Source organism: Balaenoptera musculus, chromosome 2 (assembly GCF_009873245.2).
Source record: "Balaenoptera musculus isolate JJ_BM4_2016_0621 chromosome 2, mBalMus1.pri.v3, whole genome shotgun sequence".
Lineage (NCBI taxonomy): Eukaryota > Metazoa > Chordata > Mammalia > Artiodactyla > Balaenopteridae > Balaenoptera > Balaenoptera musculus.
In genome coordinates this window covers 128064404-128087896 of record NC_045786.1, presented here as the reverse complement: position 1 = coordinate 128087896, position 23493 = coordinate 128064404, and the positions used below count along the sequence as shown (strand labels likewise).

The 23493-nt window shown below is 37.5% G+C and overlaps 2 protein-coding genes across 4 annotated transcripts in view; one reads left to right on the top strand and one right to left on the bottom strand.

The window, feature by feature from the left end:
- The window catches only part of TXNDC16 (thioredoxin domain containing 16), a 114195-nt gene that overhangs the window by 51533 nt on the left and 39169 nt on the right, over nucleotides 1-23493 (top strand). For all 3 annotated transcript variants that reach the window (XM_036839783.1, XM_036839773.1, XM_036839793.1), the window contains exons 10-14: nucleotides 4100-4266; nucleotides 4655-4715; nucleotides 9061-9184; nucleotides 13685-13828; nucleotides 14708-14767. In XM_036839783.1, coding sequence (XP_036695678.1) covers nucleotides 4100-4266; nucleotides 4655-4715; nucleotides 9061-9184; nucleotides 13685-13828; nucleotides 14708-14767 — 556 coding nt within the window. The remainder of the gene's footprint in view (nucleotides 1-4099; nucleotides 4267-4654; nucleotides 4716-9060; nucleotides 9185-13684; nucleotides 13829-14707; nucleotides 14768-23493) is intronic.
- On the bottom strand, nucleotides 5518-6981 carry LOC118888575 (adiponectin receptor protein 1-like). The gene is given in 1 exon segment (XM_036839807.1): nucleotides 5518-6981. A coding segment is annotated over 1 exon segment (1125 nt). The 5' UTR covers nucleotides 6804-6981; the 3' UTR covers nucleotides 5518-5678.

The window sequence follows — 23493 nt, the reverse complement described above, 5'->3', positions numbered from 1 at the left end:
TCCATCATTGTCTATTGAGAATGGGGATGGGGAAAAATAATTCATTCATTTCTTCAAATTGAGAGGAACCGTTCTCAAGGAGCTATATCCAAGAGACCACACTAGACCTGAATGTAGATGATGAGATCTTAGAGTTTGCATTGGTCTCAAAGTCTGATGGGATGAGGCTTGGAAATCTTGGAGAGAAGTGTGGTTTGCATGTGATAGGGGTGGAAATTGTAGCCAGAGAGTAGACCATTGACTACAACAATTCACATCTGTCCCACTTGCAAAATATACTCACTTCTCTCTCCAAGCCCCCCAAAGCCTCATCCTATCAGACTTTGATTAAATTTTCCAAAGGTGGCAATAACAACTCTCCCATCTCATAAACTCTTATCATGTGACTTTATCAATGTGCCTGTCCAGTGGTAGAGTCTATGTCTTCTCTCCTTGACCATGATTGAACCTTTGTGACTGCCTTGACCAGTAGAATAAGGCTGAAATGATGATATGTGGCTTCTGAGGCTATATGTCATAAAATGCCATGTGCTTCTGCCTTGCTCTCTTTGATTGCTCATTCTTGAAACCCAGCTACTTTGCTGTGAAATTAAGCCTGAGGAGAAGTCATGTGAAGAGAAATTGAGGTCCGCAGCCCACAGTTCTGGCTGAGCTCATAATAGTCAGCAACAGCTTGCTAGCCAGTGAATGAGCCATCTTTAAAGTGGAACCTTCACCCTCCAGTCGAAATGCCCCACTAATGCAATGTGGACCAGAGATGAGCTTGCAGACATATGGACAAAAGAAATGATTCTTGTTATTTTAAACCATCAGGTATTGGCATGCTTTGCTACATACACAGTGATAGATGCTTGGAACACACCCTCATCTGTTTCTATGGCATTAACTACACTGATTCTCAGATTTGAATTTTCAGGTCACATGTTTCTTCGGAGTTCCTGTCCCATATATTTAACTACTAACTAGATGTCTTTCTCCTAAGCTCTACATGTCTGACATTAATGTGTTATCCTTTACCACCTGTTCTTTCTCCATTATCTTGGTTAATTTATTGTCCAGTCATTCATGGCAGAAACCTGGAAAACCATTCTCAATTCCTACATCTCTCTACATCTAATTTTAGATCTTAAATATCTTTTGAATTCTTCATTCTAACAGCCAGCACTTTAATCCAGGTTCTCCCTCTCTCTTGTGTACTATTTTAGCAATAGCAACTGATGTGGTCTATATTGTATTCCTGTACTTCACTCTCTTTAAGTTTATGCTCTCTGTTGCTTGCAGAGTGATATGTTTTATTTATTTATTTATTTATTTATAAAACATCTTTATTGAGATATAGTTCACATATCATTTAATTCACCCATTTAAATTGTAGGATTCATTGGTTTTTAGTATATGTCTTTTTGTTTCCGTTCTTTGGTTTTTTTTGGCCACATGGCATGTGGGATCTTAGTTCCCCATAGTCTTAACCACTGGACCACCAAGGAAGTCCCTTTTTTCTTTTTTTTTTAAACAGAGTGATATATATATATATATATTTTTTAATATATATATATTTTTCTTAACCATATTTGCTTATTTATTTATTTATTTTTATTTTATGGCTGTGTTGGGTCTTCATTTCTGTGCGAGGGCTTTCTCTAGTTGCGGCAAGTGGGGGCCACTCTTCATCGCGGCGTGCGGGCCTCTCACTATCGCGGCCTCTCTTGTTGCGGAGCACAGGCTCCAGACGCGCAGGCTCAGTAATTGTGGCTCACGGGCCTAGTTGCTCCGCGGCATGTGGGATCTTCCCAGACCAGGGCTCGAACCCGAGTCCCCTGCACTAGCAGGCAGACTCTCAACCACTGCGCCACCAGGGAAGCCCAGAGTGATATATTTTAAATACACATATATGATCTTGTTACAATAATTTTTGCAGTTCCTAACTGGCTTCCAATTATTTACAGAATAAAGCCCTATCTTCTTAGGAGGATATATATAGTTTTTAATGATTTGGCCCCTTGCCAGATCTCCAGCCTTACTGTCTGTTCCCCCTTTTTACTTTTTAATACTAAATTTCTTATAGTTCTCCAAATACACAAAGAAGAAACGAGGCTTTTCTACTCCTTCAGGCTGTTATACCCATTCAGGTTTTGGCATAATTCAGCTCTGTGTTGTTGTAGCGCCGAGGTTCCCACCTTCTCGCTGGCTGTTGGCTGGTGTTGCTCTTACCTCCTACAGGCTGTTCTCAGATCCTGACCACGTGGCCCCCCTCAAAAAATTGCAGTTTTCTCCCTCAAAGCCAGCAGACAATCTCACTCCATTGTGCCATGACAGTCTTACATGGTGTGACCTAATCAAGGGAATGACTATGCTATAAGTATCACCCACACTCAAGAATTAGGATTATACAAAATGTGTACACCAGGAATCTGGGGAGCATCTTAGAATCTGCTTACCATAGGTAAATATAGATTTCTCTGTGAAAAACTTTTAAGATTAAAAAAAATCCTCAATAATTAGAAAATTTACAAGAATGCATCTTCCCGTGTATCTGCTTTTATCCACTATGCTGGTTACTCAGTGGGCTCTTTCAATCTGGCAGCTCATGCTTCTTCAGTTTGTGGGAAACTTTTGTGTGTATTTCAGTGATGATTTCTCCCTTCTGTTTTCTCCCTTCTCTCTTTCTGGGACTTCCTATTTGAATGTTGGACCTCTTGAACTAGTCCCTCAATTTATCTCTTCTATTATCCATCTGTTCTTTTGCTAATACTTTCTGCAGATTTATTTCAACTTTATTTTTCATTTCGTTATGAATACTCTATCTTCCCATCTTTTTGAGCTTACCAGTGGTAGTTTCTGAACATTCTTCTGAATAGTCTGTTTCCTCCACGTTACTTGTTTTTCTGTTTGTTTCTGGTCTCTGTCTTTCATGTTACAGGCTTTCCTCAGATGCTTGTAACAAGCATCTTGTTCATGATTTAGAATAGAAACTAAAAAAGCTGATTGGAAATTCTGAGGCTGTAGATGGGACTTGTTAACTCTGAGCTCCGTAGGGTGATTGGATCTGGGCTGCTTTCTGGTGAACCTCAATGTCAGTAGCTTTAGACTTTTTCTTGTGGTTACTTCAAGATCCCCAGAAAAGGAACTTCCAGTTTTCTGCTGGTGTACAGAAGTCTGGCTGCTAGCATACTGGAAACTGAGTGGGGAAGGGCTAAAAGGAGTCTCAGCATTTGGGTACTCAATCCCCCCTTGCTTTGGGTATGGTATTCCCACTCTCAGCTGTTCCTGCAGTCCGGGCCAGATTTCTTCTGGTGTGAGGGAGGGACCTAAGTTCATGGAGTTGGGAGGGGAACTAGGATCTAATGCTTCCCAAAAGGTTTTACCTATTCCCCTTACTTTGGAGCCTTCCTGCCATTCCCCTTCCAATATTTCTCTCCCAGTTCCAGAGACGCCAGGCAGAGTGACAGTTCCTGAGCAATTTTAGGATTCTAAGTTAAAGTGAAATTGTCTCTCTTAGCTTTTCCTCTCTCATGGGCCTTAGGGTTTTGTTCTCCAGCTTCCAAAATTGTGCTGCCTTTTTCTCTTTTTCCTTTCTTCACATATGTATGTTTTATCTGTTTTGAAAAATCCTACTGCTGTAGTTGTGCTGGGATTTCTGGAGGGGGTGAATTAGATGTGATATTCAAGCTGATGTCAACTCAGATGTTCCTCATTGTTCTGTAATATGTCATTATATGTAAATTCTATGGGAAGAATTTGTTCCTTAGTTATCTGTTCTGTTTTGTTTCAAATATCTATCTCTTTATTTATCAGTACCACAGTTTTTTATTGTTTTTTTTTTTTTTTTTTCTTTATGATATCCTTATTCTTTATGGTTGTAAATTTCTGTTTAACTCCTTGTAAAATTTGTTCGTTTCATAATTTTTAAACTATATAGGTACACTGGGAGCATTAAACTTAGAAAATCATGAGACCATTTCTGTTAATGTTAATGGATTTATTTCACAGACTTGCTTTTTCACTCATCTTTATTGATAAGAATTAGCAGGGTTTAAATCCAAATGTTGGAACATTATTATCACATAGTAAAGACGTTTTGTTCTTTTTCTAAATGAAGACTGAAGTTGCTGAAGATCCTCAACAAGTTTCAACTGTTCATCTCCAACTAGGATTACCACTGGTTTTTATTGTTAGTCAACAAGCTACATATGAAGCTGATAGAACAACTGCAGAATGGGTTGCTTGGCGTCTTCTGGGCAAAGCAGGAGTTCTGCTCTTGTTAAGGTATTTTAAACATAAAGTAGTCACTATACTGTATTTAGCAGAACACTAATATTTTTCTTATATGGCAATCTGTTCACTTGTAAATAAAATCAGATCTCTAATGGACTCTAATATAGTTAAAACCAGTTGCTGAGCTAAAGTCTTTAATTATCAGCTTGATTAATATTTAGACCTTTAAACTTTGCTAAATGAAGCTGTAGATTAAGACAGAGGGTAGAAAATCTGATCTGTATTTATGTGTAAAATTTCTCAGACTCAGTAAATTGTAATCTTTCTTCATAAACATTTTTTAGTATAAGAACTTACAGCTCTATTTTAGATTGACATCCTGGATGACTATTTTTCTTGAGATTAACAACGTAAAACGTTTATTTCCATTTTGAAAAAGGGACTCTTTGGAAGTGGACTTTCCTCAGAATGCTAATGTGGTCTTCAAAAGAGCAGAAGAGGTGAGTCATTTTATATATCGGTCTACAGTGTCTGCTTATTTAATACACGTGGTCCTAAAGTAACATACACTTATTATAGGAAAATTCTGTGAATTGCCACTATTCAAAGATAATTGCTGTTAACATTTTGGTGTGTTTTTTTTAATCTGTTACTCTGTCTCTCCGTGTGTGTGTGTGTGTGTGTGTGTGTGTTTATTTAAATATATATATATTCTTTATTTTATTAATTTTTTTTGAATGCCAAGTATCTTCTGTACTCTTTTATTATCATCATAGTCTTTGCATCAAGATACATAGCAATGATAGCAGGTTTCTTTTTAAAGCTTAGTATTAAATATTAAATATCTTTCCCCACTTTAATTTTACATTACTCTGCCAAGAAAAAAATTAAAACTCAAGTTATCTGAAGCCTGGACACACTTCCATGATTAGCCGGGCTGTATAAAAGTTGGTGGCTTTGTTCTTCCTGCTGTGTGAGCAGGTCCAGGCCCTAGAAAGGTGGACGAGGTTATCATTGTTTTTCAAAAGTGTGCTACAAAAACGGATGGCCTGTTATAAACCAGGTTACAGAGTCAAGACGGGGGTGAGGGAGGGACAGTTTCTTCTAGAAACAGAATTTCTGAAGAGTCCCAGTCCATCATTTTTCCCCAGAATGGTTGGAGGGGGGGTAAAATCTCAACATGAGTTTCAAAGCCCCATCTCTGTGAGGGGACAGTAGTTGCCTTACTGAGGAGGGCGCGGCTGAGCGGTGGGGCGGCCACGTCTGCCCATCCCCACTGTTCTCAGCGAGGGAATGGAGAGTTTATTGCCCAGTGAGTGTGAAGTGGGCTGAAGCTCGGTTGGTACTGAATTCTCTAAGAGGTTTCTTCTAGAAACAGACAACTCAGACTCTTCCTCTCACTTCAGCAAAGAAGTTATTTTAAAAGCACTTGGGAAGTTCCTCCTGTGCCCTTGCAGGGCGGCTCAGAGGAGGGAGTCGTCAGTACAGCCCCCTTCCAGGCCGTATCGGAACTCCTGAAAGTTGGAGACCCTGTAGAAGTGGACGAAGGCGGCTGCCACCACCAGGACGTGGAAGATCTGATGAGACTAGAACCATGTGCCGGATTTTCCAGGGAAGAAGCGCTCGGGAATCCGTGCGGCATAAAGGCCAGCTCTGGTGCTGTACATCGCAGCCATGAGGAAGAAGCAGCCCATCTGGCCCACCGTGGTGGCCTTGACGAAGCCCTCCGCGATTGTAAAGTGCATGGTGGGCACGACGCCACTCAAGCCAAGCCCCAGGAACACCCTTGCTCTTGTCTGCCGGTGCTTAGGAGTGGCAAACCGGTCCCACTGCACCACAATGATGGCAGAGATGCCCACGATGGAGAGGTAGATGAGCCGTGGCTGTGGGGAGCAGTAGAAGGAGTAATAGAGCCAGGGGACAAAGCTCCCCATAATCAGCAGGGCAATCCCTGAATAATCCAGTTTGGAAAAGGTCCGAGAGACCTTCTCTGAGTGACAATAGACAGTGTTAAAGAGCCAGGAGAAGCTGAGGCAGAGCACCGCGCCCAGGAAGAACATCCCGAACACCACCTTCTCCTGAAGGGGGGCCGTGAAGTACATGTTTCTTCTGAGCATGGTCAGGATTCCCAGAAAGAGAAACAGCAAAAAACCAAGCAGTTGGGTCCAGATGTTGCCACTCTCCGTGTGGATGAGGAAGATGCTCTTGAAGCAGGCCCGGAAGGAGGGCATGGGTGGCCTGTGGCCGTGCAGCAGGTAGTCTTTGTCCCTCAGCCACTCGGGAAGCACTTCATACGGGATGACCCTCCAGCGCCCCTCCCAGACCTTATACACAAACTCCTCCGTCTTCTCCATGGCATGGTGGGCTTGCAGGGGAAGTGTCAGCACCCGCCCCTCCTCCTCCTCTTCCTCTTCCTGAGGCCCTGGGCATGCCTGCTCTTCTTCAGCTTTGGTTGGGCTGGCGACGCCCTGCTTGCCTAGCTCCTCTAGCAGGGGGCCCAGCTCAGACAGCTCCACTGTGTCAGCCTCGCTGTTCCCGGCAGGAACCCCACTGCCCTGGGCCACCACAGGTCCTTTGTGAGAAGACATCTGGCAGGTACCTCAATGCCCTGTGGCTTCAGCTTGGGGAAACGGTGGGGTCTCTCGGGCCCAGGGAGCAGAGAGTTCCCTGTAATGGAAGACAGGAGGGCTGCGGGCTCTGCTCGGGGCCGCGGACCCCGCGCTTCATCCCGCGGCACTGGAGGCGGCCTGTGGCCGAGCGGCGCGAATCTTCTGCCTATATATATATTGTAAAGAAATTTAGGATCATGCTATATATCCTGCTTTTCATGTGCAGTTATATTTCATTACTTGCTATTGTGCTGTGATGCCTGCCTTTGTACACTGTTTTGGACATCAGTGATTCTTTCCTTTTGCTAAATTTCTGGAAGTAAGTTTTATTAAAGGAAATGGGAATTTTTAAGACTTTTAAAATACATTGTCAAATTTCCCTCCAGAAAGGTTATGCTTTTACCAGCAGGGTTTGGAATTTCTTGTTTCTCAAACATCTTTGCCAGTACTGACCAATAATCTTAAAAAAAAATCATTTCTATACACAAAAAAAGTTTCAGTATTCATTTGCATGTCTTTGATAACTTTGACTAGTTAGGTCATTTGTATTTCCTCTGTAAATTTCTGTTAATGTCCCTTTTTCCTTAAATTTTTCTTAATTAAGAACTCTTTAATTCTGAACATCTTGTAAATATTATATACATATGCTAAAAAATTATTGATATGTTTATGAACTGCCAGACAGTTTAAACTTAAATTCTCTTGCATAAGTCTATGATAGGAATACTGGGTTAAAGAGTCAGAAGACTTGGATTCTGTTCCTGCTAGTTCTGGGTCCAGATAACTGAATTAACTTCTTCAAGCTCAGATTTCTCATTTGTGAAATAGTCATAAAACCTCCCCTTCTAACTTACAAGAAATTTTATAAGACCAAATAGGAAAATACTTTGAGAACTGTAGTATTGTTCAGATGTGTACACTGTGGGGCTAGTATGCTTTGCTTTTTGACCAGGTAATGGAAAGAATACTTTCTGAAGCTATTTTTTTTACTATTAGGTAAAGACCCCTAAGTAGGAAATTACTTTATTTGTTATCGGGAAATAGGTTTTATAGAAGAATTAAAGTTCATGTTGTTGTCCCAGTGCATATAAAAGTTATATATACACTACACTGTAGTCTAGTAAGTGTGCCATAGCATTATGTCTAAAAAAAACCAATGTATATGCCTTAATTAAAAAATTCCTTATTGCTAAAAAATGCTAACCATCATCTGAGCCTTCAGTGAGTTGTAATCTTTTTGCTTGTGGAGGGTCCTGCCTTGATGTTGATGTGGCTGCTGACCGACCAGGGCAGTGGCTGCGTCAGTTTCTTAAGATCAGACGACAGTGAAGTTTGCCCCGTTGATCGACTCTTCCTTTCATGAATGATTTCTCTGTAGTATGCTACAGAGCAATGCTGCTTGGTAGAATTTTACCCAGAGTAGAACGTCTTTCACAATTGGAATCAATCCTCTCAGACCCTGCTGCTGCTTTATCAACTTAGATTTTGTAATATTCTCAATCCTTTGTTGTCGTTTCAACAGTTTTCACAGCATCTTCACCAGGAGTGGATTCCATCTCAAGAAACCACTTTCTTTGCTCATCCATAAGAAGCAACTCCTCATCCCTTCAAGTTTTGTCATGAGGTTGCAGCAGGGATAATTTACTAAAATAATCCAGTGGCCTAAAATTTCATGTTTTAAAAATGTTTTGGTTGAGGCTTAGTGAAAGAAACTTTAATGGAATAATTTCAATGGAATAGAATTTGGTATTCTTAAAATACCTAGGGGCAGATAGTATTCTTATGTTTATGGCTAAACAGGCAATTAAACTTTTTAGTGGAATTTTTTTAGATGAAGTATTATTTTGAATATTTCTGTAGAATACAAAATAATTTTGTCTCTGTTTGCAATAAAATTGTATATATTTTTATACCTCAATTGTATTGAGGTAGGACTTACTGTTATATGTAAAATGCTTCAGATGTCAGTATAATGTAATTGTGACAAGAAGCAAGCGAGACTTTCGGTTCTTTTTTGCCCTCTTTTTCAGTAGCACACACTATCTTTCTATAACGTATACTTTGGATGCTTTTAATAGTGATCGTGGAGTTAATTTACCTTTTTTAAAAAAAATATTAAAATTGAAGTTCAGAGGTTTAGTTTCATTTCATTTTAGTGTCAAACAAGTAAAACATTTTTATATTAAAATACTTTGTTATATTTTAGTCATATCTTTTAAAATTAATGTATTTCTAGGGAGTGCCAGTGGAATTTTTGGTGTTAAATAATATTGATTTAATCGTATCCCGTGTGGAAAGTAATATGCACATTGAGGAAACGCACGAAGATGAAGACAATGACATTGAAGGTCCAGATATGGGTAATATGTTTTTTTGATGATCATGCTCCCCTCCCATTTATGCCCAGCATCCTTAAGGTCAGTGAAATTTCAGTGAATTAACTGTCACATTCAAGAATGTGAAGAGACCTGAAGAAATTAATTTTGAATCGCATTTTAGCAAGTTGATGAGGTGTAAAGATATAAGGATGCTCTGTTTTGTTTAGTGCGATACCTTTCATTGTTACATGTCAGGCTTCTAGCTTTCCACAAGTGTGCCTTTATCCTCCACATCAGTTCTTTCAGCCCTACTGGTCTACTCCATGTTTTAAAAGGACCCAGGAGCCACAGTATGATATTTTATTTTTATTATTCCTATTAGGATATGAAATTCTGATAAATATAGTTGTATTTGTAGTTGTAAATGAATCCGATTGTTAACAGTATAGGGAGTAAATTTTGATAACATTTTAATAATTCTTTTTAACATGTTATTTCTCTTTTTCTTTTTATTGCTCTTATTGCTTACATTTTTGAAGTATTCTATAGTTTTCAAGGCTATTTCCCACACATTATTTACTTTGATAGCTGTCCTCTGAGTTAGCTGAGGTCACTTTCGTTTTGTAGAGGAAAAAATCTGTGTTTTAGCTCAGTTAAGTGATCTGCCCAATGTCACACAAATGGCATGTGGAGCATTCTGACTTGAAATCTTACTTATGATCATTATCATTCCTAGTACTTCTTTTATAACATCAGTCCTATTCTGAAATTGCTTATTTACTTTTCTCTCTTCTCTGTTGGTCTATAAAATTTCTAAGGCAGGGATTATGTCTTGTGCATTCTTGTATCCCATTTAGCAAATACTTGAATTTTTATATAGTACTATTATAAGTCCCATTTAGTAAATACTTTTTTAAAAATTAATTACTTAATTAATTAATAATTAATTTTTGGCTGCGTTGGGTCTTTGTTGCTGTGCGCGGGCTTTCTCTAGTTGCGGCGAGCGGGAGCTACTCTTCGTTGCAGTGCACGGGTTTCTCATTGTGGTGGCTTCTCTTGTTGTGGACCATGGGTTCTAGGTGTGCAGGCTCAGTAGTTGTGGCTCACAGGCTCTAGAGCACAGGCTCAGTAGTTGTGGCACACGGGCTTAGTTGCTCCACGGCATGTGGGATCTTCCTGGACCAGGGATTGAACCCGTGTCCCCTGCATTGGCAGGTGGATTCTTAACCACTGCACCACCAGGGAAGTCCCTTAAATACTTTTTATATAGTCCTATTATCATGAGTCCCAAGGTGGAAGTAATTTTCATATTGTTTTCATGAGGTCCATTTATTATGAGGATCAACATCTATATTATAAATTTAATAAGGGCTCTGAGCTTTAACTGTTACCGGTGACCAGCTTCTTGGTTTGAGCACTGCTCTAGTTTTTTTCTGATATACAGAGGTTAGAATTGCTCGTGATTTAAGCCAGAGTTCTTCTCCATAGCATCGTCATTGTATAGGCAGATCTGTGTTCTGCTCTCTTGCTCCCTGCTTTATTCCTGTCATGGCTCATATATTCTTCAGAGTGAGAGGAATCATCCACCAATTTAATAAGATTCCTGTGCTCAGTGATAGTTGCCTGTTTCAAAATTTCATTGTTGCCATGTCCCCTGTTTTACTTCCTGATTCTCTGGCTTTAGTTTGCCCTCTGGTGCTGCCTTCTCTTTTTTTCTAACTCTCCCCTATCTTCTCTCCTCAGCCCAGTTCTCATGTTTCTTTTACAGCTTTCTTTTTTTGCTTTGTAGTGGAATTTTTTGTTTTGTTTTGTGTTTTGGGGGTTTTTTTTTTGGTCTTAACTTCCTATGTTTGTAATCCATATTGACCCATAATATAGTTTGATGTCGTGCCCGTATACAGTTTCCCTCTCATTTTCATTTCATTCCCATTTATATGAGACATGGATGAGGGTTTGGAAAGAGTTTGTTACCATGTAAGAGCAGAATATAAAGAAAAATGTCCTTCAAAGGAAATGGGCACAAGATGAATCAGAATTAAATGGACTGAGGTCTCCAAAAGGAGAGTATGAAAAAAAATAACAAACATGTGTGGCTAAAAAGAGAGTGTGTGTGTATATATATACACACTATATATATATATATGAATTGGTGAAAGTTTGAGCTGAGGAATAAATAAATTTATAAATTATAAATTTATAAATTTATAAATGAGGGTGGCTTATTAAGAGAATGGGGAAGCAAGAAGGAGGTGTTAGGACAAGATAAGAGAAGAAAGGGTGGATTGGGAAATAAGAATGGACTGGCAGGAAAATGAAAATACATGAATAATAAGAAAAAAATACAGTAAATGAGAAAATTGGCCTTTATTAATTTTGGTATTGAGAGCATAACTTTTAGTGTCATAGAATATGGTATTTAAAAGTACCTTAGGGCTTCCCTGGTGGCGCAGTGGTTGAGAATCTGCCTGCTAATGCAGGGGACACGGGTTCGAGCCCTGGTCTGGGAAGATCCCACATGCCACAGAGCAACTAGGCCCGTGAGCCACAACTACTGAGCCTGTGCGTCTGGAGCCTGTGCTCCGCAACAAGAGAGGCCACGACAGTGAGAGGCCCGCGCACCGCGATGAAGAGTGGCCCCCACTTGCCGCAACTAGAGAAAGCCCTAGCACAGAAACGAAGACCCAACATAGTAATCAATCAATCAATCAATAAATATTTAAAAAAAAAAAAAAAAAAGCCTGTGCCTTTAAAAAAAAAAAAACATATTAAGATGGTTTAAAAAAAAAAAAAAGTACCTTAAAATTAGTAGTCGAACTCTTATGTTTCACAGGTTTGAATATTGAGACACAGAGTTATATAATTGACTAGAGTTACACAGCTAAAAATTGCCAATATGGTACCGAAATCCAGACCTAGTATTTTATTTTATAGTATTAGCAATCATATGGAAAATAATAATTTAGTTTTCTGAATGCATTGCCTTTCTCACTTCCTCCCTTCCTTTCTTTTTAATATGTTGTTACAGAGAATTATAAACTTAACCATAAAGTAGACGGCATAATAGAACAAATCTCCAGGTACCCATTACCTGGCCTCGCCCAGCCACCATCAGTTTATGGCGAATCCTGTTCCAATCACTGCCCTCCCTTTATTATTTTGCAGCAAATTCCAAACATACAAATTCATCCATAAATATTTCCCTGTGTATTTCAGAAATGTAAGGATTCTCCTTTTAAAATTAACATAATTAATGCTATTACTACATCTACAAAGTTAACAATAATTCTTAATATCAGAGAGTCAGTGTTCAGATTTCAACTTCATCATGATTTTTCATGCCACTGTTGCTTTGTACATGCTGTTCCTTTTACTCCATATGCCTCTAATGCCTGCCTAAGTTTTATTTTTCTTTTAATGTTCAGCTCGTGTCAACTCTTCTAGGAAGCTTGTCTCTCGTATCAAGTTAGATGTCCCTCCAGTGTTACCATACAATAAATTCCAATAGTATATTTGTGAATTCATAATGTGTTTTTTATTTTTTATTTTTTTACCACATACTTGGATGGATGGATGGATGGATGAATGGGTGGGTGGATGGGTCTATCTGTCTATCTTAATGAAAAGATTTTGGGTTTTTTTTGATTTAATTGACATGTAACATGTTAGTTTTAGTTGTACACCATAATGATTCAATATTTCTATATATTGTGGTTAATGAAAGTTTTTTACATATTCAGAATCCACCCTTAACTCAATACACTTAGAATAAAATCCAAAATTCTTGGCTTATATGGCCTCTTACAATCCAGCTGCTGTCTAGCCTAGAGTTTTCTCATGTTATTTCTTCTGGCCATCTTGTTTTAGTCAAATTTGCCTTCCCTCAGTACCTAGAATATGCTTAGCTCTTACTTCTCAGAGGTTTGCATGTGTTTTCCCTTTGCCTAAAACATCCTTTTATTGATTCTCTATCTGGTGGACTTTGGATCTCCCAATCTAAATCTCCCTGTTAAAATCTCTCACTGTGTATTTTACCTTTCCTCTTAAACTGATCACATTTATAGTTATATACTTATTTAGTGATCAGTTTATTGACTGACTTTTCCATAGACAGAGGCTCTATGTGGTCAGGGACTATGTCTGCTTTGTTTACCACTTTCCTTAGTGTCTGTCACAGTGCTTGGCATGTAGTAGAAGCTAAAGAAACACTGTCAAACATGTATGGTAGGACTTCTTTGGCTTATAAATTAATATGTTGATTAGAAATAAAAGCAATATTTGTATTATTTCTCGACAAGTTTAACGCCTTTTGGAATTGACTAAAACTTGACAGTTTCTGGGTCAGGAAGCATCTGAGAGTCATTTAAGATAGGAAGCCAGACAACTGGAAAGTTTTCTAAATATCATGCATTTTAAATATTAAGATTGTATGAATTCAAAAGTTTTTATAAAATACCAAATTTTCACATGCTTGCCTGGGAGAAGAGCTTAAATTTTTAAAATTATACATTTATATTTATATTAATTCCTCTTCAAACATTTTAGATATTCAAGATGATGAAGTGGCAGAAACTGTTTACAGAGACAGGAAGAGACAGTTACCTTTGGAACTCACAGTGGAACTAACAGAAGAGACATTCAATGAGACAGTAACAGCTTCTGACAGCATAGTGCTTTTCTATGCTGGTTGTGAGTATGAGCCTTTAGAGGTGACTACTATATTGCATATTAGGGCATTTAAAGTAGGCAGATTTTATTTTTGCATTCTGTTATTGCACATTGTAAAGTGACATAATTTTCATATGTTCCACACTTTGAAATATTTACTTCTAGCTGATTCTGGGGTTGTAAAACTGATTATATATATCTGACTTACAAATTGAAGGTTAATAATTAAACTAGATGTTAAGCTTACTAATTTAGAAAAATTATTGTTATTCAAGCTAATGACTGATTAACAGTTATTATAGATTTATAGGCACTATATTGCTTTTATCCTCAAACAATAGCTGTTCAAGTATACTCCTTGCAGTATGAACGTAGAAACCCTCTTAAATGTTTGGACAATACTGACTACTGCATACTAGGATATTTCTTACTAATAAATAACAATTTGGGGAAACCCCATAAATCTATATGTTTGTTATATATAAGTATGGATGCTTTAGAGCAGGGGTCCCCAACCCCCGGGCCACAGACCGGTTCTGGTCTGTGGCCTGTTAGGAACCGGGCCGCACAGCAGGAGGTGAGCAGCAGGCAAGCGAGCGAAGCTTCATCTGTATTTATAGCCACTCCCCATTGCTCGCATTACTGCCTGAGCTCTGCCTCCTGTCAGCATTATGGTGAGTCATATAATTATTTCATTATATATTACAATGTAATAATAAGGGAGATAAAGTGCACAACAAATGTAATGTGCTTGAATCATCCCGAAACCATCCCCTCACCCTCCAGTCCGTGGAAAAATTGTCTTCCACGAAACCAGTCCCTGGTGCCAAAAAGGTTGGGGACCACTGCTTTAGAGATATGTACATTGTAATATCTGTTTAATTTTTTATTTTAATGTAGGGCAAGCAGTATCCATGGCATTTCTGCAGTCCTACATCGATGTGGCAATTAAGTTGAAAGGTATACTGTGGTATGCATGCTTATTTTCCTGATTTTGAGCCATAGCTATTTGTATAACTGTGTCTTGCTAAAGATGTAGAAACCCATGTAAAATTTCAGGTTATTATGTTTGTGTCTTCAAGGTTAATAAGTTAATGAACCATGAGTTTCAGAATTCTCAGAAGCATTCACTTTGATTGTCTTCATAAAACTGTCTTGTAGCTACATAGTTAATCCAGTAACCTTTTTGGCTGAATTCAGTCATTTAGCAAACATTTATTGAGTGCCTACTCTGTGCCAGTTACTGTTAAATATTATTAAACATATACTAAATACTATGTATACTAAATACTATTAAATAAAATTTTGGTAGATAAGACCACATCCTAATGAAGGAACTAAGATACCAGTGTTCTTGAAGCTATACAGTTAGGATATTTTTTAATAGCCAGGATCTTTTTATTTTAACTATCCTATGAAACCTGATTCAGTGGTAGACAAATAAGAATCCAAGGAATGGACTCAAAATGTCTATGCCACCATCCCAGCAAAGAAAAAAGGAGGAGTAGGGAGGCCTGTTAGCATTAGTAAGAGAGAGGTAGTGTTGGCTTAGGTAAGTATAATATTTTGTAATCATTTGAATAAGACAGAATATATCATGCTTTGTATCTTTAATATGATTTCCTCCTACTCCGTTTTTCTTGTTAATAAAAGCTATTATGGCTAAATAGGCTTTTTCTTGGCTACTCCAGGAATGCATCCACCATTTAGTTTTGAGGCACTAGCTTACAGGCTCTTTCATTATTTGGTAAGTTCCTTATGGGTGGAGAGTGTGTCTTATACTCGGCTCACTGGACTTGGTGCATTGCATTACATTACAGAATATCTGGTGTTTAATAATTGTTGAGTAAATGATTAAGCAAATGTAGTAGAGTTTCATAAATTTTGTTTTATTTAGTGGAAAACGTGTACTGGTATACAACTTATATATTTATATTGGGGACTTCTGTGAACTCAAGAAATTGATTCCAGAAAGTCAGTCCTAAATGCAACATGTTCTATAGTAATAAAAACAACAGAGGTATAAAAAATCATTTTTGAACTATTTCTCTTCCATTCATTTCCCAACCACATTTGATCCAACTTTTGATTATTTCATTCCCCAAGTGAAGAGATGATTAAGTCTATAGATACTGTGATCCCTCACTTTTTTTTTTTAAAGCAATCTTGTCATTCTCTTTTAGATTCTCCTTTATGGTTGCAATTTATAGACAGATTTAAGTTTCTTCTCTTAGGTTTTCCAGCCTTATTGGTAAATAATTAGAAGAAAGAAAAAGGAGGAAAATATAAACCACAATGAAATAGTAATTGTATAATGTCCCTGAATAATAGAACTATTCCCCCCTCCCCAGCCCATTTGGTTAGATACCATATGAAAATGGAAAAAGATTCTCTTACTTTCTTCTCTGTTAATGACCAAATAAAGATGTGACCCCTCAATGCAAGGACTCTTAGTTGTATGTGTTTGTAGAATAAAAAGCAGATAACCAACCCAAGGGCTTGATTTCCTTTTTTGATTAGTATGTTCTTTATGAATAACAATCCTGTTAGTAATTAGATATCAGATAAATGGATTATTTTGGAAGTTCATGAGGCTTAATATAGAAATGCATACTATATGTAACAAGAGTGTTTTGTGTGTATGGTGAAGCCTATACTGTAATTTTGTAAATTGGGAAAATATTGTAATACTTTGGTCCTTTAGTCCTGTAATCTCTCATGTTGACTTGGGAAAAAGCCACTTTTTATCTCTTAGTACAAGAGGATGGAGAATATTTTATACTCAGTCACAAGGTGGCAGCAAATGTCAAGTTTTTATAATTACATAGTATCTGTAGCTAAGAGAGTCTGTTTTGTTTTCTTTTTCTTTTAAATTAAGACCCCTATTTGGAATTGCTGCATTGATAAAGTATGTGGAATGTAATACTACAGTCATCTTAGAATGTTTCCATTTGAAACATGATTAAGTATTGAAACCATTTTACAAGAAAGAAAATAAAAATGTGATAACTTTAATATAAGTAGCCTTATAACTTTTAATGATATGTATCAATATTCTTTTTCCAGTTTTAAAGATAACATCAAAGTTTTCAACTTGGACAAAGGAATAATAACATTTTTAGCAGTAGACCCATTGAGGATGCTTATTGAAGGGAAAGAACTACATTTGTAGTAACACCATGTTCCATCCTTGGGTGGCAGTACATAATATGATATTGTCTGAACAAGCACCAGTAAAAGCACCACTAGATATTTATTGACTAAATGATTAAAATAAAGGATAAGAGAACTTTATAGAGTAGATCCAACTTTACAAGAAATAAGGATTTATTTTTGTTTATATGCTCATATAATATTCAGGTATTAATATACTTTAGTGTAAACATTGAAAATTTGTTCACGAAGAAATATCAGGGCACATTTCACAAATTTTTTGGGGGCACATAATATGTAACGGACATTGTACTAGGCAGCAGGTTTATAGTGGTGAATAAGACAGACTAGACCCTGCCTATATTATCAAACAGATTGCTAACACTAAATCTAAGGTGGTAAGTTATTGCACCTATGAGATATAATCTAGGATCATTTAAAATGTAAGAAAGAATTTTCAGTATTAAAACTTTTGGCAAAAAAATATTAAAATACTGCATTTCACAATTTTAATCATATGGGTAAATAACATCTTAAAGTAGGATATAACCTATATTGATACACAAAGATTCCTTCTTTGATCTAATATTATATTAAAGTTTCCTTTTATTAGAATTTATTCCTTCCTTTCATTAGCTGAGTTGTGTGGTGCTTTGTCATTTGTTTTTTGATATCTCTTCACCTAATTAGTTACACATTTTGGAGGGCCTTGCATATACAGTTGACTTAAACAACACAAGGATTAGGGGCGTTGACCCTCTGTGCAGTAGAAAATCCGAGAATAACAGATTTGGCCCTCTGTATACATGGTTGCTCCATATCTGAGGTTCCACATCCATGGATTCATCCAACCTTGGAACGTGTAGTACTGTAGTATTTACTATTGAAAAAAATCCACATATAAGTGGACCTGCACAGTTGAAACCTGTGTTATTCGAGGGTCAACTTATTAGTATAGAACAAGTAGAAATTTCTCTTTGGGATTCCACTATGATGTGTTTTCTTGGGCTGAGAAGAAATTATGTTTTAAATAAATAAATAAATTATAATATTTAGACAGGATAGGTATGTGAAGCCCTAGATGAATTCCATGTGTTTAGTTTATTCACACACATATTTAAGGTGTTTCATGTTCAAGGACCACTCTAGGTGCTGGAAAATCAGTGACAAGGAAAACAGACACAATCCCTACTCTCAGGGAGCTCTAATCATACAACAACACAGATGAGTACATAATTACATGATGAGATAGGAAAAAGAGCTTGGTCCTCTAAGAGCATAGGAATCTGATGCAGATCAGGGTGTCAGAGGAGGCTTCCTTGAAGTGGTCACACGTGCAGAGATCTGAAGGGGTGAAAAGACCTGACTGCAGAAACTGGTGGGTGTGGGCTGGTAGCAAAGTAGATTTGAGTTTTGAAAAGATATCTCTAGCTTCAGTGTAGAGACATATTGAATTCAGGGAGATAAATTAGGAGAAATGATAAATAGTGGCAGTGAAGAGAAAGGGACAGTTATAAGAGGTATTTAAAATTCAGGTGGTAAAATTGAAGGGCATGCTGATTGATGTGATTAGACCTGTGGAGTTTAGGAATGGGGAGGTGCAAGAGATGATACTTTGTTTTCCGAGTTATACAAAGATGGCAACATTCACCACTATTCAGAGGAAAGAAACCATATTTGTTTTAGACATCTTGAGTTTGAGGATGTTTCCGTTCAAAGGGAATTAGAGAAGGCAGTAAGAATACATTGGTCTGGAACTTTAAAGGATGAGCCTGGGCCAAAGCTATAAATTTAGGATTCATTAGATTGTCAATGATTATTGAGATTGTCTAGAAGAGAGGGTAGAACAAGAAGAGAAAGCAGCTTAAACTGAGCCTTGGGGGAACTCCTGACTCCACTGGCAGAAGAGCCTGCAAAAGGGACCAAAAAGGAGCAGCTAGAGAGTCGGGGGTGGGGGTGGGAGCCAATAGAGGAAGGTGCTGCAGAAAATCAAGGGAAGAGAGTGTTTCAGCTGGAGTGTTTCATGCTGCTGAGAAGTTGTAATAAGAATGGGATATAGAGGCAGGGTCAAGATGGCCGGGTGGGAAGATGCAGAGTTAGCATCTCCCCACAACTAGGACGCCTGCCGGCTGCTGGTGGGGGACTCTGATCCCCAAGGAGACGGGAGGAACCCCAAAGTGAAGTGGCAACTTGCAGGATCCTGGTTCACAAGCCCGGGGTCTGGCCAAAGCTCCTGCAGTGGGAGCACCGAGTCCAAACCACTGGACTAACAGAGAACCTCAGATTCCAGGGAATATTCATCAGAGTGAGGTCTCAAGGAGGTCCTCATCTCAGCACCAACACCCAGCTCTACCCAATAGGCTACAAACTCCAGGGTTGGAAGCCTCGGGCCAAACAACCAGTAAGACAGGAACACAATCCACCTCATAAAAAAAAAACAAAAACAATGAGATGGCAAAAAAATATGTCACAGATGAAGAAGCAAGGTAAAAACCTACAAGACCAAATAAATGAAGAGGAAATAGGCAATCTGCCTGAAAAAGAATTTATAGTAATGATGATAAAGATGATCCAGAATCTCGGAAATAGAATGGAGGCATGGATTGAGAAAATACAGGAAATGTTTAACAAAGATCTAGAAGAAGTAAAGAACAAACAACAGAGATGAACAATACAATAACAGAAATGAAAAATACACTAGAAGGAATCAATAACAGAATAACGGATGCAGAAGAACGAATAAGTGAGCTGGAAGACAACATGGTGGAAATAACTGCTGAGGAGCAGAAAAAAGAAAAAAGAATGAAAAGAATTGAAGACAATCTCAGAGACCCCTGGGACAACACGAAACACACCAACATTCGAACTACTGGGGTCCCAGAAGAAGAAGAGAAAAAGGAAGGTTCTGAGAAAATATTTGAAGAGATTATAGTTGAAAACTTCCCTAACATGGGAAAGGAAATAGTCAAGTCCAGGAAGCACAGAGAGTCCCATACAGGATAAACTCTAGGAAAAACACACCAAGACATATATTAAATCAACAAAAATTAAATTCAAGAAAAAATAATAAAAGCATCAAGGGAAAAACAAAAAATAACATACAAAGGAATCCCCATAAGGTTATCAGCTGATTTTTCAGCGGAAACTCTGCAGGCCAGAAGGGAATGGCAGGATATACTTAAAGTGATGAAAGAGAAAAGCCTACAACCAAGATTACTCTACCCAGCAAGGATCTCATTCAGATTCGACGGAGAAGTCAAAAGCTTTTCAGATAAGCAAAAGTTAAGAGAGTTCAGCACCACCAAACCAGCTTTACAATAAATGCTAAAGAAACTTCTCTGAGTGGGAAATACAAGAGAAGAAAAAGACCCACAAAAACAAACCCAAAACAATTAAGAAAATGGTAATAGGAACATACATATCGATAATAAACTTGAATGTAAATGGGTTAACTGCCCCAACCAAAAGACACAGACTGGCTGAATGGATACAAAAACAAGACCCATATATATATGCTGTCTACAAGAGACCCACTTCAGACCTAGAGACACATACAGACTGAAAGTGAAGGGATGGAAAAAGATATTCCATGCAAATGGAAATCAAAAGAAAGCTGGAGTAGCAATACTCATATCAGACAAAATAGACTTTAAAATGAAGACTGTTACAAGAGATAAGGAGGGACACTACATAATGATCAAAGGATCAATCCAAGAAGAAGATATAAAAATTATAAATATTTATGTACGCAACATAGGAGCACCTCAATACATAAGGAAAATGCTAACAACCATGAAAGGAGAAATCGACAGTAACACAATAATAGGGGACTGTAACACCCCACTTACACCAATGGACAGATCATCCAGACAGAAAATAAATAATGAAACACAAGCTTTAAATGACACAATAGACCAGATAGATCTAATTGATATTTATAAAACATTTCACCCAAAAGTGGCAGAACACACTTTCTTCTCAAGTGCACATGGAACATTCTCCAGGATAGATCACATCTTGGGTCACAAATCAAGCCTTGGAAAATTTAAGAAAATTGAAATTGTATTATGCAACTTTTTTGACCACAACGCTATGAGATTGGAAATCAGTTACAGGAAAAAAACCTGTAAAAAACACAAATACATGGAGGCTAAACAGTGCACTACTAAATAACCAAGAAATCACTGAAGAAATCAAAGAAGAAATTAAAAAATACATAGAAACAAATGACGATGAAATCACAATGACCCCAAACCTATGGGATGCAGTAAAAGCAGTTCTAAGAGGGAAGTTTATAGCAATACAATCTCACCTCAAGACACAAGAAAATTCTCAAATAAACAATCTAACCCTACACTTAAAACAACTAGAGAAAGAAGAACAAAGAAAACCCAAAGTCAGTAGAAGGAAAGAAATCAAAGATCAGAGCAGAAATAAATGAAGTAGAAACAAAGACAACGATAGCAAAGATCAATAAAACTAAAAGCTGGTTCTTTGAGAAGATAACAATATTGATAAACCCTTAGCCAGACTCATCAAGAGAAAAAGGGAGAGGACTCAAATAAAATTAGAAATGTAAAAGGAGAAATCACAACTGACATTGCAGAAATACAAAGGATTATAAGAGACTACTACAAACAACTATATGCCAATAAAATGGACAACCACGAAGAAATGGACAAATTCTTGGACAAATGGACAGAACTTTCCAAGATGGAACCAGGAAGAATTAAAAGTATAAACAGACCTATCACAAGTAATGAAATTGAAAGCAGAATTAAAAATCTTCCAAGAAACAGAAGTCCAGGACCAGATGGCTTCACAGGCGAATTCTATCAAACATTTAGAGAAGAGCTAACACTGATCCCTTTCAAACTCTTCCAAAAAATTGCAGAGGAAGAAACACTCCCAAATTCATTCTACAAAACCACATCACCCTGATACCAAAACCAGAAAAAGATATCACAAAAAAAGCAAAATTATAGACCAATATCACTGATGAACATAGATGCAAAAATCCTGAACAAAATACTAGCAAACAGAATCCAACAGCACATTAAAAGGATCATACACCATGATCAAGTGGGATTTATCCCAGGGATGCAAGGATTCTTCAATATATGCAAATCAATCAGTGTGATACACCACATTAACAAATTCAGGAATAAAAACCATATGATCATCTCAATAGATGCAGGAAAAGCTTTTGACAAAATTCAACATCGATTTATGATAAAACTCTCCAGTAAATGGGCATAGAGGGAACCTACCTCAACATAATAAAGGCCATATATGACAAACCCGCAGCAAGCATCATACTCAATTGTAAAAAACTGAAAGCATTTCCACTAAGATCAGGAACAAGACAAGGATGTCCACTCTCACCGCTATTATTCAACATAGTTTTGGAAGTCCTAGGCACAGCAATCAGAGAAGAAAAAGAAATAAAAGGAATACAAATTGGAAAAGAAGAAGTAAAACTGTCACTGTTTGCCAATGACATGATACTATTCATAGAAGATCCTAAAGATGCCACCAGAAAACTACTAGAACTAATCAATGAACTTGGTAAGGTTGCAGGATACAAAATTAATGCACAGGAATCTCTGGCATTCCTATACACCAACAACAAAAAATCAGAAAGAGAAATTAAGGAAACACTCCCGTTTACCACTGCAACAAAAAGAATAAAATACCTAGGAATAAACCTGCCTAAGGAGGTGAAAGACTTCTACTCAGAAACTATAAAACAATGCTGAAAGAAATCAAAGATGACATAAACAGATGGAGAAATATACCATGTTCTTGGATTAGAAGATTCAATATTGTGAAAATGACTATACTACTCAAAGCAATCTACAAATTCAATGCAATCCCTATCAAACTACCAATGGAATCCTTCACAGAATTAGAACAAAAAAATTTTCAATTCATATGGAAACACAAAAGATCCTGAATAGCCAAAGCAATCTTGAGAACGAAAAATGAAGTTGGAGGAATCAGGCTCCCTGACTTCAGACTATACCACAAAGCTACAGTAATGAAGACAGTTTGGTACTGGCACAAAAACAGAAATATAGATCAATGATACAGGATAGAATGCCCAGAGGTAAAAAACCCATGCACATAATGGGCACTTAATTTATGACAAAGGAGGCAAGAACATACAATGGAGAAAAGACAACCTCTTCAATAAGTGCTGGGAAAACTGGACGGCTACACTTAAAAGAATGAAATTAGAACACTACTTAACGCCATACACAAAAATAAACTCCAAATGGATTAAAGACTCAAATGTAAGACCAGACACTATAAAACTCTTAGAGGAAAAACACTCTTTGACATAAGATCTTTTTTGACCCACCTCCTAAAGTAACAGAAATAAAAACAAAAATAAACAAATAGGACTTAATTAAACTTAAAAGCTTTTGCACAGCCAAGGAAACCATAAACAAGACAAAAAAGACCACCCTCAGAATGGGAGAAAATATTTGCAAATGAAACAACAGACAAAGGATTCATCTCCAAAATAT